Source organism: Brassica rapa, chromosome A10 (assembly GCF_000309985.2).
Source record: "Brassica rapa cultivar Chiifu-401-42 chromosome A10, CAAS_Brap_v3.01, whole genome shotgun sequence".
Taxonomy (NCBI): domain Eukaryota; kingdom Viridiplantae; phylum Streptophyta; class Magnoliopsida; order Brassicales; family Brassicaceae; genus Brassica; species Brassica rapa.
Window position 1 is genome coordinate 831,035 of NC_024804.2, and position 15,027 is coordinate 846,061.

Sequence of the window (15,027 nt, forward strand, 5' to 3'; positions counted from 1 at the left end):
GCAGAAAAAGAAAAACTTGCAAAGATGGAAACGAGATTCCTCAATTTGGTTTCAGAAATTCAAAATTTGAGTTTTCAGATTCCTCCTCCTCATTCTCTCTTTGTCGCTATTTTCTCCAACAAACTAAAAAAAAAAGAAGAAGAGAATTTACTCAAAAACACAAATAATTCATCAAAAACGAGTTCGGACCAGCTTGCACAAACAAAGCAAACTTCCATGTGACGTGATGATGTCAGCGTTTAAAAAGTTGGTTCTTTCCGACCAACTATATAATTAGGATTTGTCTTAATAATCTCCTTGTGAAAAGGATATGCTGTCTACAACAAATTTGGAACCAATTAAGATTCTCTAACCCAAATCAAAAAGGTTTTATTATTGTGCTAATGTCATATGTACATAGAAGGTTTTAGCTCTGTAATCTGTATGCTACTTTTTTTTATTTCGTTGCTACTATTACTGAGGAGTTTTAGCTGGAACGGCCTTCAAATCGGTTTCGAAGCGCCTCATACTTCTTAAGTTCACTTATGGAGAGTGATGGCGATAGCTGATCCATCGCCTACAATGACAAAAGTAACAAGAATTTTTCAAAAACTAGATTGAGATTTCTCAAGAAGCAGATAGAGGTTGTACCTTTATAAAATCCACATACTCTACAACTACAGAATCTGGATCATCTTCTGGAACAGAATCCTCTGAATCTGAATTCAAGACCTGTAGAAATTTGCCAAGTAAGCAGAGATTCAACATTGTTTCGATAAGACTAGAGGCTTTATATACAGTCTTTAAAAAGTGTTAATATTCTCTTTCTCACCTCTCTTAGCTGCCTGAAACCAAGCATCCGCACACAATGCATACATATCAGCGCCAGTGAACGTAGAGGGACACTTCTTTGCTACTGAATAAAGCGATACATCTTCGCTTAGCTTGAATTTCCGAGTTAGTGCTTTTAGGACCCTGTCAAAACAAGGATCAGATGAAATTTTTGTTTTTGTTGCTGGATAAATACTCAAGGCTTTGATTGTTTAGGTACTGAAACCTTTCTCTGTAAGACGCATCAGCGTTGACTCCGACATAAAGAAGTTTGTCGAATCTGCCAGGTCGTAAAAGAGCTGGATCAATCAGGTCAGGCCTGTTGCTTGCTCCTATAATGAACAGATCCTGGGAAGAATCGCTGAGTCCATCAATCTCTGCAAGCATCTGAGAGACCACTCGGTCCATGACTCCTCCTGAATCACCAGAAGCACCTCGAGCTGGAGCAAGTGAATCAATCTCATCTCATCAAAGAAGATCACACACGGCCGTGCTGATCTCGCCTGCCACAAAAACCAGTTCAATCACTCAAAGAGAAATGGGACCAGAGATTCAATACGCTTCTTCTTCAAGGGAGGAGGAAAGATTCAATACCTTTTCGAATATATCTCGAACATTTTTCTCTGACTCGCCAATATACATGTTGATTAGCTCTGGACCTTTTACGCTCATGAAATTTAAAGAACACTCTGTCGCCACAGCTTTTGCCAGTAAAGTCTACATATTCATGTGCCAGTAACAGACATATTAACAGTAGCTCAAAGTCAGAAGACAAAACAGCTTACTCACTTTCCCTGTTCCTGGAGGGCCATAGAGAAGCACACCAGAACGTTTACGTAGTCCAGATGAGAATAAATCTTTATGCAGGAGAGGTAACTGAACTGTGTCCAATATCGAAGTCTTCACATCCTCAAGCCCACCAACATCATCCCATTTCACATTCGGAACCTAAGAACGCAAACAAGCCTCTTAAGTTAATATCCAAAGCTGTCTCATAAACAAGAAAGCAAAAAGTAAAACACCACAGAAAAAAAACACTGTGGTATTGTTACCTTAGGAGCACCAAGGGCTGATGCATTTCTCTTCTTTGATCGATCCAAAGCTTTAGTGAAGTCTTCCTTAGGTATTAATGTCTCGTTGCTCTTATCTAGTTGACTTGACTGGTCTACATCATCTCCAACATGATCACCCGACAGAGAATTCATCTTTTCAGTCTCGGACTCTTTACTGTTGAATAAGTTGGCACCAGCATCAGCTACAAGAGCACGCAAGTCCCGAGGTAGGAAACCAGAAGTCTGCCCAACTAATTCTTTCACAAATTCATCTGAGCTGGTCTACAAAAAAATGGCATTATCTGTGCATTAACCTTTGAAGTTATGAACTATAGTTCAAACCTATATCATTATAAATAACTTAGTTTAAATGCATTGTACTCACATACATTAAGGAGCTGAGAAACACCTTGGAGTGACTGAGACAGCATCTCAGATCTCTGTTCGTCATTTAGAGAACCCATCCGTATCTCATGGATAAAGCAACGCCTGATTGTCGGAGATAGACCTTCAGTGCTTTCAGCAGATGCGATTAACAGCACCTGGTGTCCCCTAAACTTCCCAACTTCATCTACAGACTGCATTAGCAGTTTTTCAGATAAGGAATCTCTTACTTGTTACAGCCAATTTTTTTTAATCTTTCAGCTTATCAGAGGAAGAAAGATGGTCTTAGGAGTTCTACAATCACATTACGAGTTATTTGTGGGCTTAGCTACAGCCATTTTAGTAAAATGAAGAGTTAAATTCAGTGAAGCTGTGCAACATGCAATGGATAACAAAGGAAAGAAATGCAAAGCTTACGGAAGTGTCATTCGATTCTTCTTCCATGGAGCTGTATTCACCATTAGAAACTGGCTCAGTGAGTTCCCTAATAACCGATGCAATCTCAGAGGCCACGCCAACTCGATCCCCCTGTGAGCCATCCTGAGATCCCAGATTTTTAAAAACATCGAAATGGTGGAGCAGAAGTATCGTTGGTGTATACCTGTGACAATGAATACAAAGGCATTCGCCAAGTTGGATAAGGCTATAATCCAGAAACTGCGCAGTGATTTACTGAATGCATATCATATAGGATGTTCCAGTACATAGTATGGATAATGCTTATCCGATAGAAAAGAAGATATAAAAACTATTCTTATTTACCTTCGTGCCATATTAAAAGCATGTGCCAGAGCAGTAGACGTCTTCCTTTCAGATGATGATAATAAACTGTGACAGCTATATTCAACTACATGCAGGCCCAACCTCCTAGCAACATAGTTAACAACAGTTCGCTTCCCGCACCCTTGACACAACCATTAGATAGCACACGATTAATTTATATGCAAAAAGCATTAAAAGATATGAATATTGACTTCCCCCAAATCACGGCAGGCCATTTGAAGAAATAAAATGTACCAGGCAGGCCATGTAGTAAAACAGCAACCCTGAGCTTTGAGGAGAGTGCTGATGGGCAGAGCGGTGGAGAAAGCACCGACGCCAAAACATTTACTGCGTCCTCCTGCAAAGGCATAGGAACCTTTGATCTAGAAACCAGCAAATCCGGTGGAAGACCAGAAGAGACCGTTCCTCCAAGTACAAGAGCGGTTTGGTAGTGACTGACTCGAAGAAATCTCTCATTAGAAGGTTCCATCGCAATAACCTGAGCATGTGAACTATAGTTCAGTAAACTCTGGCCAAAATTAGCTTTTCTCCTGGCACAGGTTCCAACTCCAAACCAATCTTAGAGCCACCCACCGCAGATTCCCCTTCGTCGAATTTAGCAACAAAATACTTCTCCAAGACCTCGTTCCCTCGATGGACGAGGGACTTCAGGCAAGACACGTGCAAGCCGAGATTAAAGGCTAACATCGGAGACAAGTAAGCAACCTCTTGAGATAGTAACTGCTGAGTCATCATCAAATCGTAAGTAGGAAAGACAAGCATTGTATGAAGAGAGTCCAAAACGAGAGAAGCATCATCCAACGTCGTCGTCTTGGGAGGAGGATCAAGTACAACGACTTGCGCAATGCGTTGGATGCTTATGTCGATGTTGTTGATAACAACCTTGCATTATTGAATACTACTCAAATGTCAACATCAAAACTCAATTCAACATATATATACAAACAATAAAGTATCAATCTTTTTCTCTTTATGTAAGTCAGTGAGTGAAGAAAGATAAGGACTTACCAAAGAGCCAGCGTTGATTGAAAGTCTCTTGAGCGATTGAGTCGAGAGTCCGACCAATGCGGAGTCATCGAAAGAATCAAACTTTGAATCGGAAACGTTCTCTCCGCCCCGAGGAGGAAGAGGATCAGGTGATGCTGAGAAGATGACGCGCCAACATATTTGCATTTTGAGTCCAAATCTTTTGTTAAAATTACATTTTCGACACTTATTAATATACTCCGGTTCAGAAACAACCCTTTTTCTCTGTAATTTAGTAATTAGCCACTAATTTCTTATTAGTCAACCTTTACACAATCAAACTCTCTATCCATCATATAGTATCATAATTACCATAAATATAAAATGATAGGTTTTGAGGGGCTCAAGAATGTTTATGTAACATCATTACATAAACAGCCTTAAAGCTAAGTGTAAATCTCATTAGGTGTAATCACTAGGAATCACTACAGCTTTCTATTTCTTTATTTGACCAAAGCAAGAAAGCCCCTAAGTTTTTTTGGACCACACATAAACAAGTACATATTCAAAATATTATAAGCATGGAGTGAGCTTAAAGCTTGGTCTCAATATAATTCACATGCAGGTACATCATTCTAGTTAGATTTATATATCATTCTAGATAGATTTATATACGAAAAAATGAATTATAAAATACACATGCTTATAAAAATTCACATGCAAATACATCATTCTATACTTAGATTTATATACAAAAATTGCAATATAAAATCCAACATGGAATATTAGTAGACAAATAGTAATCTTGACTATTGTTGTTAGAAATGTTTCAATATACTTTATCTAAAACCTCCAAGAATATTATTTTTCTAGATGTCAATACTTGGCTATTGTTTGTAGGTGTGTATAAAATACAGAACCTTTTATTAGCAGAGAGTGCCAAATGAAAATTAGTTGCTTAACTGAAAGAATTGAGCAAACAAGAGTACTGGACATAATCATGAAACTTGAAGTAATCATTATGATTACCATAGGATCAACAAGAAGAAAAAATAGACACCTTAAGCCCATAATAATGAGACTGAAATGCCTCAAAGGACAACAGCTATTAATGTATGTACATGCATTTTGTTATTCACTAACTTAATTTCATCTATGATAATAATGAACTCAGCTTTACACGTAATTTAACAGATTAATTTAACCTAAGTTATCAAAACTCTTTTCTGTACCTTTTAGCATCATTAACTACGTACATTCACTGCAATTACAACCGCAAGAGCTCTTCTTCTTCTTCTTCTTCTTCTTCTGCTGTGAGGAGAGAGATGGGACTTGTTACGGTCGGAGAACTGAAGCCAACTTTCACAGGAAAGAGAGGGTTTCGTCTGAATTCGAGCATCAGACATGCTTCTGAGTGGTAACATATATATGTACTCTGTTTCAAAAACATTTTCACTAAAATGGTTCTTGTTTTGTCTGCATTCACATCACAAGCATCAAGTCATTTATTGTGTATAGTCTTTTACTGTTCATCAAAACCAATAATTTCTCACATCTTACTTTTGTATTGTGTGGAACATATATGTACATCAACACTTCATCTGGTTCTGTCTTTATTTGAAAAGTTTGATGTTGACACAACCTTTTTTACATGTCCCATTTGAATCTACAAATGTCTTAATAACCAGGAAAAAATATACACTATTTTAGATGATAGTTTTACTGTTTCCTTATCCTATAATCTTTAGCGTTGGGAGTCATGGAATACAGAAGCAGTTCTTATATGATCATCAAGTTCAACTCCATACACATCTTTTTTACTTCATTATTCAGAAATCATTTTTATTGAAATTAATGAGTTTGTTTATATGTTCTTGCAGGCCTATATCTGATGTCTCTAGTGATCTTACAGTTCAAGTTGGATCTTCAAGTTTCTGTCTTCATAAGGTAAAAAACAAAAAAAAAAAAAAAACACAAGAACCTTAAAAGTTAAAACAGAGAATCCTCTGTTCTTGAGTTGTATTGAAGTTGCTTGTTTGTTGTTTTGATAATCTCCAGTTTCCTCTTGTGTCTCGAAGTGGAAAGATCCGGAAGCTTCTCACGGATTCAAAAACCTTTAGCATCTCTCTCCCAAGTGTTCCTGGAGGAGCCGAGGCCTTTGAGCTCGCAGCTAAGTTCTGCTACGGAATCAACATTGAGATCAACCTTCTCAACGTAGCTAAGCTTCGTTGCGCATCTCATTACCTAGAGATGACTGAGGAGTTCTCAGAGGAGAATCTCGCTATCAAAACAGAACACTTCTTCAAAGAAACGATCCTCCCAAGCATCTCCAACTCCATCCTCGCTCTACATCACTGTGAAGCCCTTGTCCCAGTCTCCGAGGATCTCAACTTGGTGAACCGTTTAGTCATAGCTATCGCCAACAACGCCTGCAAAGAACAGCTCACCTCGGGTCTACTAAAGCTAGATTACACGTTTTCGGGTGCCAACATCGAACCGGAGACTCCGTTAGACTGGTGGGGGAAGTCGCTAGCTGTTTTGAATCTTGACTTCTTCCAGAGAGTTGTCTCTGCGGTTAAGTCTAAAGGGCTTAGACAAGACGTGATCAGCAAGATACTGATCAGTTACACGAACAAGTCTCTTCAAGGGCTAATCATTCGCGATCCAAAGCTTGATAAAGAAAGGGTTATCGATTTGGAATCAAAGAAGAAACAAAGAATGATTGTAGAAACAATCGTTAGGTTACTTCCTACGCAAGGAAGAAGAAGCTCTGTTCCGATGGCGTTTCTCTCAAGTCTTCTCAAAATGGTCATCGCTACATCATCAGGATCATGTAGATCAGAGTTAGAACGAAGGATAGGTCTTCAGCTAGACCAAGCCATCCTCGAAGATGTCTTGATTCCGACAAATCTCAACGGAAACAACAACACGATGTACGACACTGATTCGATCTTGAGAATCTTCTCTATATTCTTAAACCTAGACGAAGAAGACGACGATGAAGAACAAGATCAACATCATCGTAACCGTTTTGGAGACGAAACAGAGATGATTTACGATTTCGACTCTCCAAAGCAGAGCTCCATCTTGAAAGTATCGAAGCTAATGGATAACTACTTAGCAGAGATAGCTTTGGACCCGAACCTAACGACTTCAAAGTTCATTGCCTTAGCAGAGCTCTTACCAGATCATGCACGTATCATCAGTGATGGACTATATCGAGCCGTTGACATCTATCTCAAAGTATAAAACACTCATTTGAATCTTTCTATCAGTTTATGAAATTTTCCAAACTCATTTATTGTTTTTTTTTGGTGGTAAGGTTCATCCGAATATAAAGGATTCAGAGCGTTATCGTTTATGTAAGACGATAGATTCGCAGAAACTATCACAAGAAGCTTGTAGCCATGCAGCGCAGAACGAGAGGCTGCCTGTGCAAATGGCGGTGCAGGTGTTGTACTTTGAGCAGATTAGACTCAGAAATGCTATGAGCAGCAGCATTGGTTCTACTCAGTTTCTGTTCAGTGGTAACTGTCATCAGTTTCCTCAACGAGCAGGAAGTGGAGCAGGTAATTTTACTCCCCTCTTGATGTGTATAATTCATGGTTCAGTCTTGGGCCTAGGCGACAAATCGGTCCTAACTGAAACAATTTTTATAAAATCTGATTTATCGTTTCGAATCGGTTTAATATATTCTAAATCGATTTAGATCATATTCTAAATCGATTTAAACTGATCTATTTTAGATCTGTTAAATTAAGCAATAGTGTTCGTGCAAATTCACAAAATTGTCAATTTTTTATTTTTATATCTAATTAATATAATTCATCAAAATAATTTTATAATTAAAATAATTTTTTTTATATAAATAAAATAAATCAATAATTCATTCACGTATAGGTCTAGCCTCTAGGCTAGGCTGCCATAATATACCTCTGCAAAACGCCTTTTTTGAACATTGGTATAATCTAAATGTTGCAACTAACTGAAACGTTTTTATAATATTTTGGTTTCGTTGGCTTGGAACGCAAGGAAGTGGAGCGATATCTCCAAGAGATAACTATGCGTCGGTGAGAAGAGAAAACAGAGAGCTAAAGCTTGAAGTTGCGAGGATGAGGATGAGATTAACGGATCTAGAGAAAGATCACATCTCTATTAAACAAGAGCTTGTTAAATCCAATCCAGGGACTAAGCTTTTCAAGTCATTTGCTAAAAAAATAAGCAAACTCAATTCTCTTTTCAGCTTCAGTAGTCTTAAACCTTCGTTGAGCGCAAAGGCAAGTACTGATAGCCGTTTCTTGTTTCAGAGAAAAAGACGCCACTCGGTTTCTTGATTAAGACATACAATCATCTTATTATTTCAATATTTTTATTCACTCTCTATAGTGAATATGATTTTTTTTTTTCCTTCGGGAGTTTGAGTTGTGATTGCGTGTGTATGTATAGTTTATATTATACTTGTGTTTATGAAATGTGAGCGATGCTGTTAATTTGGTCCGGTCCTTGCTATTTGCTTGTATAAAATGTGATTAGGAGGATAACTCGATTTTGTGAGCTTATGACCAAGTCATCAACCACTATATCACAGTTTGTTTTCAATGATTCTGTATTTTACTTAAATCTTGAGATGAATCAGTAGTATATTTATGTGAAGTACTACCTAGTATATGGAACATAACTTATTGTTTTTCTTTAATAATACTAGTAGCTAGGGTATGTATATTATATTAGAACTTTTTGACCAAATTAGAAGTTTATTCAACCAGATATCTGAAGACCTTAGCACATCCTAGTTATAAAAGTTGCACAAAGCACAAAGCATACTTATCGTAATAAAGTAATAAACCGATCGATACCATTTAACTATAATGTACTCGAGTAAATATTTATTACGCAAATACAATCTTACTTCTTAACAACTGCGATTGCATTCAAAACACAAGCGAAGTTGAATCAAATCGCTATTTTTTATTTTGTTTCTCTTGTATTCAGATTGACGCTAAATAGTTTTCTTGTAATTACTATATATATTATGCTTCAAACGCTGATCACACGCTATACTAAAAACATATAAGTATAAACATTACGCGCTTAGTTACGATTAAGGCCACTTAAATCCATATGGCACCAGCTCTTCTGAGCAACGAACCTAGCTGGTTCCTGACTTGAAGAGACATAAGCTGACTTGCACCACCTGTGAGCTGTTGTCCTATAAAGACAGCTGGCACGGTCGGTTTGCATCCAAGCTCGACCAGTGCTCGTTCGATCTCCGGTCCATTAGACATCTCATCTAGTTCATATACCGTTGAATTCGCACCGTAGCCAGATATTAGTGACTTGATAGTGTGGCTCATACAGCATGAAGTTTTGCTGAATATCACCACTGGCTTGTCTTCTAGCAAATTTGAGATCTTCTCCATTGATGATATATGAATGTTTGTGTGCGTTTAAGTGTATTAATGTAAGCAGTTTTCTGTGTATTGGTGTAAGTAATGGGGAGATATGGTTTGAGTATGGTAAGGAAAGTCATTGGGTATATATAGATGATCTTTATTTCCGGGAAGCCCTTTTATTTTACTTGATATGCTCGTTGAAACCCTACATTGTTTTCAACTAATGCTTTATACTTCTGATTTTGTTCAGATTGATACCTAATCTAATCTTCATATTCTCCACATCAACACACAAACGTATCCATCCATATGATATGAGATCAAATTCAAATTACCATTTGTCTATAGTAAAAAAAGAATCAGATTGAAGCCAGATATGTATAGTTCTGTGACTATATATGTTAATTCTTAATTGTTATAGGGAGTTGGTTTAGTGTTACAAAAAAAAAAAAAAAGTGTTACAAAAAAAATATAGGGAGTTGGTTTCAATCTTCTTACAAAGATATATTTCTGAAAGATTTAAAGCACATTCATGCATGTTTATATGTGAATAACTTAGCATTATTCAAAAAAAAATTCGTCGGCTGATACAGTTTGATTTTGTTTGTCTTCACTATCACACTATATAATAAAACACATGCCGTTGTAAAATGAAACTTTAGGGTTTTTAGGAAGCTTTCCGATTTTTTTGGACTATAATGCAAAAACATATTATTGAAATGACAGAACGATGGAAAAGGTTGAAGAACATTGGAGAGCTATTCCGAAAAAGAACCACAATCAACAAATATTCTATCTCGTTTTCGATTTTCAAGAAATTTATATTAATTATTAAAAGAAAGAATCTCAAATACATGGTAAATGGAATTATACTAGCAAGACCACGAAAGAGCCAGTGTCGTTTAAGCCGTACATGATGGAGAAGATCACGAGAGGAAGATGCTACCTCTGTACGTTTGGATTATTCGATCGAACAAGAAAGGAGAAAATAATATATGATTACTGAATACTCATCGACATTTTTGCCCTAGCTCCTAAGCTTGACTACAACTACATACATTATTCATACGATATTATATCTTACTGTAAGATTAAGTAAACGTTGATGTCGGACACCCAGAGAATTAATCAATTATTTTTCCTTCATTGCACGTGTTTTCATTTAGTTTTGTGTAATCAACTATTTCACAGTTTCACCGTTCCACTATATGAATCACAAGATCCACAACTTATTTTCTTTTGCGTATTATAAAAGGAAAATGATTCATATGCTTGCTTCAAGTTGATGTATTTTAATATTCTATCTTTCACATGATCACATCTCCATATGAACTTTGCCCTAATAATGGTTTGGTTCATCACTACGTATCTGTATTTTAAATTATTAGACTTTGTACGATCATCTAACGTATGAGGACTTCAAATTGCCTACTTATTATACTTTCAGTAATGAAAACGATCTAAATCGAGATTAATTTTTTTTCCTCTTCCAATAATCAAATATATTTTTGTTTTCATTCATCAACAGAAATATGCCGAAAGAGAAACTGAAAATAGTCAGCCCCATGGGCGAACCTACATAGGCCAGCATGGGTGCAGCTTCCCCCACTAAAAGTTTTTTTTTTTTTTTTTTTTTTGTAACACCATATTTCATTCAAATAGAAACTTAAACTCCAATGTTTATGGGAGCCATTACACATGCTTAGAAATAAATTTATTTATACTGAAAGTCAATGAATATTTTGTAGCTAGGTTGGTTAAAGCCCACTAGTTGCCCCCACTTAACCAAGGATCGACTCTTCCCCAATCCCTTTACACAGTTATTTATGTTATTTTGCTATTTTTATTTTCTTGCCTCCATTCAAAATATTTTCTAGATCCGCCACTGGTCAGCCCTAACAGATATCATTCGGTGATACAAACTACAAAGATATAACACGTATATTACCAAGAACATATTCGATATGGAAGAAGAGATTAGACATGGACCCAACTTGCTTTTCATTTTCTCATAGATTTTCTGAAATGTAAGTCTATTTTAATTTATTCCAATACTAAAATACTAGGATAAGATCTGCGCCTTGCGCGGGATTAAGTTATTATTTTTATTATATTTTAGAGAATGAAACAATAGTTTGGCTTCATTTGGATTAGGGGTGTTCAATCCGAATATCGGGTTGGTTTCGGTTCGGTTCGGTGTTTTTCGGTATTTCGGTTAGTAAAATATAACTACTATTCTAAATCCATATTTACTTTGACTTTAGTCTTTCACATACTTTTGAAAGATTTCACCTGGACGACTAAATTGATCAGCCAATCTTGTTGCTTTAAATCATATAGTATTTATATATATATATATATATATATATATATATATTATTTAGTTTGAATATTTATTAAATAAAAATTCATATGCGTTATATTTTATGATCATTTGTAACTTATTATAACAAAAAAATAATCTATTGATCACAAAATTTTCAGAGTGGGAATATTCAAATTTCTAATAATATATAGACGTTTTGAAAAATTCAAAATATAACATATAAGAAAAAATATAAATATTTTTATTATATATTTAATGTGATTTTTTAATATCTTTCAATAATATAAAATTAAAAAAAGAACTAAGATACAAAAATTGTTATCAAATATTTATTATTCATAATAATTAATTTTCATATATACGTTAATAATATTAGGTAATTTCGTAGCTTCTAATTAAGGAAAGTGCAAAAAAATATTTGGTAGATTATTTATCAATTCGATAGTTAGTTTAATAAAAAATATAATGTAAGTTAAGATGGACCAACCTATTTTTCTAAGAATAGTATATTTTATATAGTCATTTATTAAATGATAATTTATAATCATACAGTTCTATGATCATTCATATCATTTTATAACTGAATATTTAAATCATCGATAACAAAATTTTCAGTGTGAAATCTTTAATAAGTTTATAATTTATAATTTTTTTTGAAAATTCATTGAAAGTTTTAATATTAAAATATTTATGTAATCTTATGGTATATAGTATAATCTATATATATATATATATGTTTTATTATTAAATGATATTTTTTACTCATATGGTTTTAAAATCATGTGTATCTTCTTATAATATTAAATAAAAGTTCATAATAATACAATTTTATGATCATTTGTAACTTATTATTACAAAAACAATAATCTATTGATCACAAAATTTTTTAGAGTGAGAATCTTCAAATTTCTAATAATTTATAGACGTTTTGAAAAATTCAAAATATAACATATAAAAAAAATATAAATGTTTTTATTATATATTTAATGTGATTTTTAAATATCTTTTAATAATATAAAATTAAAAAAAAAAGAACTAAGATACAAAAATTGTTATCAAATATTTATTATTCATAATAATTAATTTTCACATATATGTTAATCATATTAGATAATTTCGTAGCTTTTATTTAAGGAAAGTGCAAAACATTTTTTGGTACGTTATTTATCAATTCGATAGTTAGTTTAATAAAAAATGTAATATAAGTTAAGATAGACCAACCTATTTTTCTAAGAATAGTATATTTTGTATAGTTATTTATTAAATAAGAATTTATAATCATACGGTTCTATGATCATTCATATCGTTTTATAACAAAATATTTAAATCATCGATAACAAAATTTTCAATCTGAAATCTTTAATAAGTTTATAATTTATAAATGTTCTTGAAAATTCATTTAAAGTTTTGATATTAAAATATTTATGTAATCTTATGGTACATAGTGTTTAATCTATATATATATATATTTATTTTATTATTAAATGATATTTTTTACTCATATGGTTTTAAAATCATGTGTATCTTCTTATAATAAAAATGTTAAACCATTGATCATTAATTTTTAACATAATAATTTTAATAGTTTTAGTCATTTATTGTCGTTTTTAAAAATTCAAAATATAACATATACGAAAAAATCTAAATTTTATTTTTATAGCTAATTTGATTGTTTAATTTATTTTAATAATATAAAATTAAACAAAAAATGATGGAGGGGATATAAATTGTTATCAAATCTTTATTATTAAAACCATTAATTGTCATATATATATTAGTCATTTATGGTAATTTCGTAGGTTTTATTTAAGGAAAGAAAATATCATATCATATCACTATATCATATAGTTTGACCAACTTATGTATCTAACAACATATAAAAATCGAATGTGGACCTACTTATTTTTCAATTGAATGTAATTGACTACCTAATTGAGTGCCACCTATGCATTGGGGCCTCTTTTAATTAATACAAAATTGAGGTTACATCTTTTCAAATGTTTCTCAATTAATATACAGGGGATGTGTGAAATAATATCCAAGGAAATTATGCGTATATGCGGAGAAATGAAAAAGCAATTGTAAGCGGTTTAATATTCCACCAAGGCAAGAACAAGATAAGCCACGTATCTCTCACACATTGAAAGAGATTACACGTTTATTCTTCTTTGAATTTGATGCTTTTGCATGCATGTAAAAAAACAAAAGTTTTCTTCCCTTGTTCATAATCGTATATATATATTTCAAGATCCTTAAAGTAAATTGGCTCCATGGAAATCCGAAGGGCCGTTTGTTTATATGTGAGGGTCACACATATATATGTTGATTCAGCCAATTATGTTTCCTTGGGGGGTAAACTTATGTTTAATGGTTGAAGCTCTATCATAGATTCTTGATATATAAATTTATGTATAAAACTATAGAGTATATAATAATAGTTTGTGGAAAACCTAATATAGATTAGCAACGTACCTGAAGGCAAACAAAAATTAAGTTATTAATAGTGCTTAAAATTCATTGCAGAATGAACATTACAACAAACGATGCAGTTTTCTGTAAAACAAATTCTAAAAATACTATTAATCTATTATCATACCACCTATCCTTCTTTTTCAAAAACTATATCATTTTAGCTTGCAGAGTTATATATAATTAACTTTACATTTGCATTGGTTAATAAATTCACTTTTCAATTTTTCCTCATGTAAATTATACCATAGGCCGATCCAGTCACGTAAATTCACTTTTCAAATACTTTACACTAGATTAAGATCCGCGTAACTGCGCGGAATGAATTTTATATATAAAAATAAATTTTATCTATCATTATTTATTTATATTCATTTACGTATTATTTATATAATTAAATTAGAGTAAACACATAAATCAAAACAATACATCTTGTTTATTTAGGATACTTTTTAGTAAATAAATCAAAACAATCATTTTATTTATTTTATATGGTATATAACTAAATTTTAATGACATGAACATATATATATATAGTATATTTTGATATAAATATTTATTATTGATAATTCATACTCATGTGATAAACACAAAATTTCTAATGTGCGATTTTTTTTAATGCAAATTTCATAATTAAAATATTAAGGTTTCAATACTTTTCCAATACAAATTTTAAAATTATCATATTTAAGTATTTTCTATGTTATATATTTTAATTTTAAACTATATTAATATATAATATGAATGTCTAGTAAATGAGACTTCATATTCATATGATTTATGATCATTTGTATCATATTATTACCAAAAAAAAGTTAAACAATTGATCACAAAATTTTAGTGT

The 15,027-nt window shown here is 33.0% G+C and overlaps 3 protein-coding genes across 5 annotated transcripts; 1 reads left to right on the plus strand and 2 right to left on the minus strand.

Annotated features, from left to right (window-relative positions):
- Nucleotides 1–241: 241 nt before the first annotated feature.
- Nucleotides 242–4,443, minus strand: LOC108868796 (peroxisome biogenesis protein 6). Its single transcript, XM_018655567.2, is given in 14 exon segments — nucleotides 242–556; nucleotides 631–715; nucleotides 814–954; nucleotides 1,037–1,275; nucleotides 1,278–1,313; nucleotides 1,405–1,527; nucleotides 1,600–1,758; nucleotides 1,863–2,144; nucleotides 2,252–2,440; nucleotides 2,664–2,847; nucleotides 3,009–3,150; nucleotides 3,264–3,561; nucleotides 3,564–3,911; nucleotides 4,038–4,443. Coding segments are annotated over 14 exon segments (2,481 nt in total). The 5' UTR covers nucleotides 4,203–4,443; the 3' UTR covers nucleotides 242–466.
- A 631-nt stretch (nucleotides 4,444–5,074) lies between these two features.
- Nucleotides 5,075–8,487, plus strand: LOC103844540 (BTB/POZ domain-containing protein At1g03010). Of its 3 annotated transcripts, none has more exons than XM_009121337.3 (5): nucleotides 5,075–5,412; nucleotides 5,876–5,942; nucleotides 6,054–7,238; nucleotides 7,318–7,564; nucleotides 8,028–8,487. In XM_009121337.3, the coding sequence occupies exons 1-5, from the start codon at nucleotides 5,321–5,323 to the stop codon at nucleotides 8,327–8,329; spliced, it is 1,893 nt and encodes a 630-aa protein (XP_009119585.1). In that variant the 5' UTR covers nucleotides 5,075–5,320; the 3' UTR covers nucleotides 8,330–8,487. The 3 variants fall into 3 exon arrangements, with proteins under 3 accessions (XP_009119585.1, XP_009119586.1, XP_033138298.1); XM_009121338.3 differs by lacking the exon at nucleotides 5,075–5,412 and adding an exon at nucleotides 5,422–5,789; XM_033282407.1 differs by lacking the exon at nucleotides 5,075–5,412 and having other exon boundaries at nucleotides 5,435–5,942.
- A 341-nt stretch (nucleotides 8,488–8,828) lies between these two features.
- Nucleotides 8,829–11,683, minus strand: LOC103844538 (monothiol glutaredoxin-S1). The gene has a single exon (XM_033282469.1). It carries the CDS (start codon nucleotides 9,413–9,415, stop codon nucleotides 9,107–9,109), a length of 309 nt encoding a protein of 102 aa, XP_033138360.1. The 5' UTR covers nucleotides 9,416–11,683; the 3' UTR covers nucleotides 8,829–9,106.
- Between the last annotated feature and the right edge of the window lie 3,344 nt (nucleotides 11,684–15,027).

Coding starts and splice junctions, on each gene's coding strand:
- LOC103844540 (XM_033282407.1), top strand. CDS start 5,706: ATGATAGTTTTACTGTTTCCTTATCCTATAATCTTTAGCGTTGGGAGT. Junction 5,943..6,053: donor CAAGTTTCTGTCTTCATAAG/GTAAAAAACAAA, acceptor GATAATCTCCAG/TTTCCTCTTGTGTCTCGAAG. Junction 7,239..7,317: donor CCGTTGACATCTATCTCAAA/GTATAAAACACT, acceptor TTTGGTGGTAAG/GTTCATCCGAATATAAAGGA.
- LOC103844538 (XM_033282469.1), bottom strand. CDS start 9,415: ATGGAGAAGATCTCAAATTTGCTAGAAGACAAGCCAGTGGTGATATTC.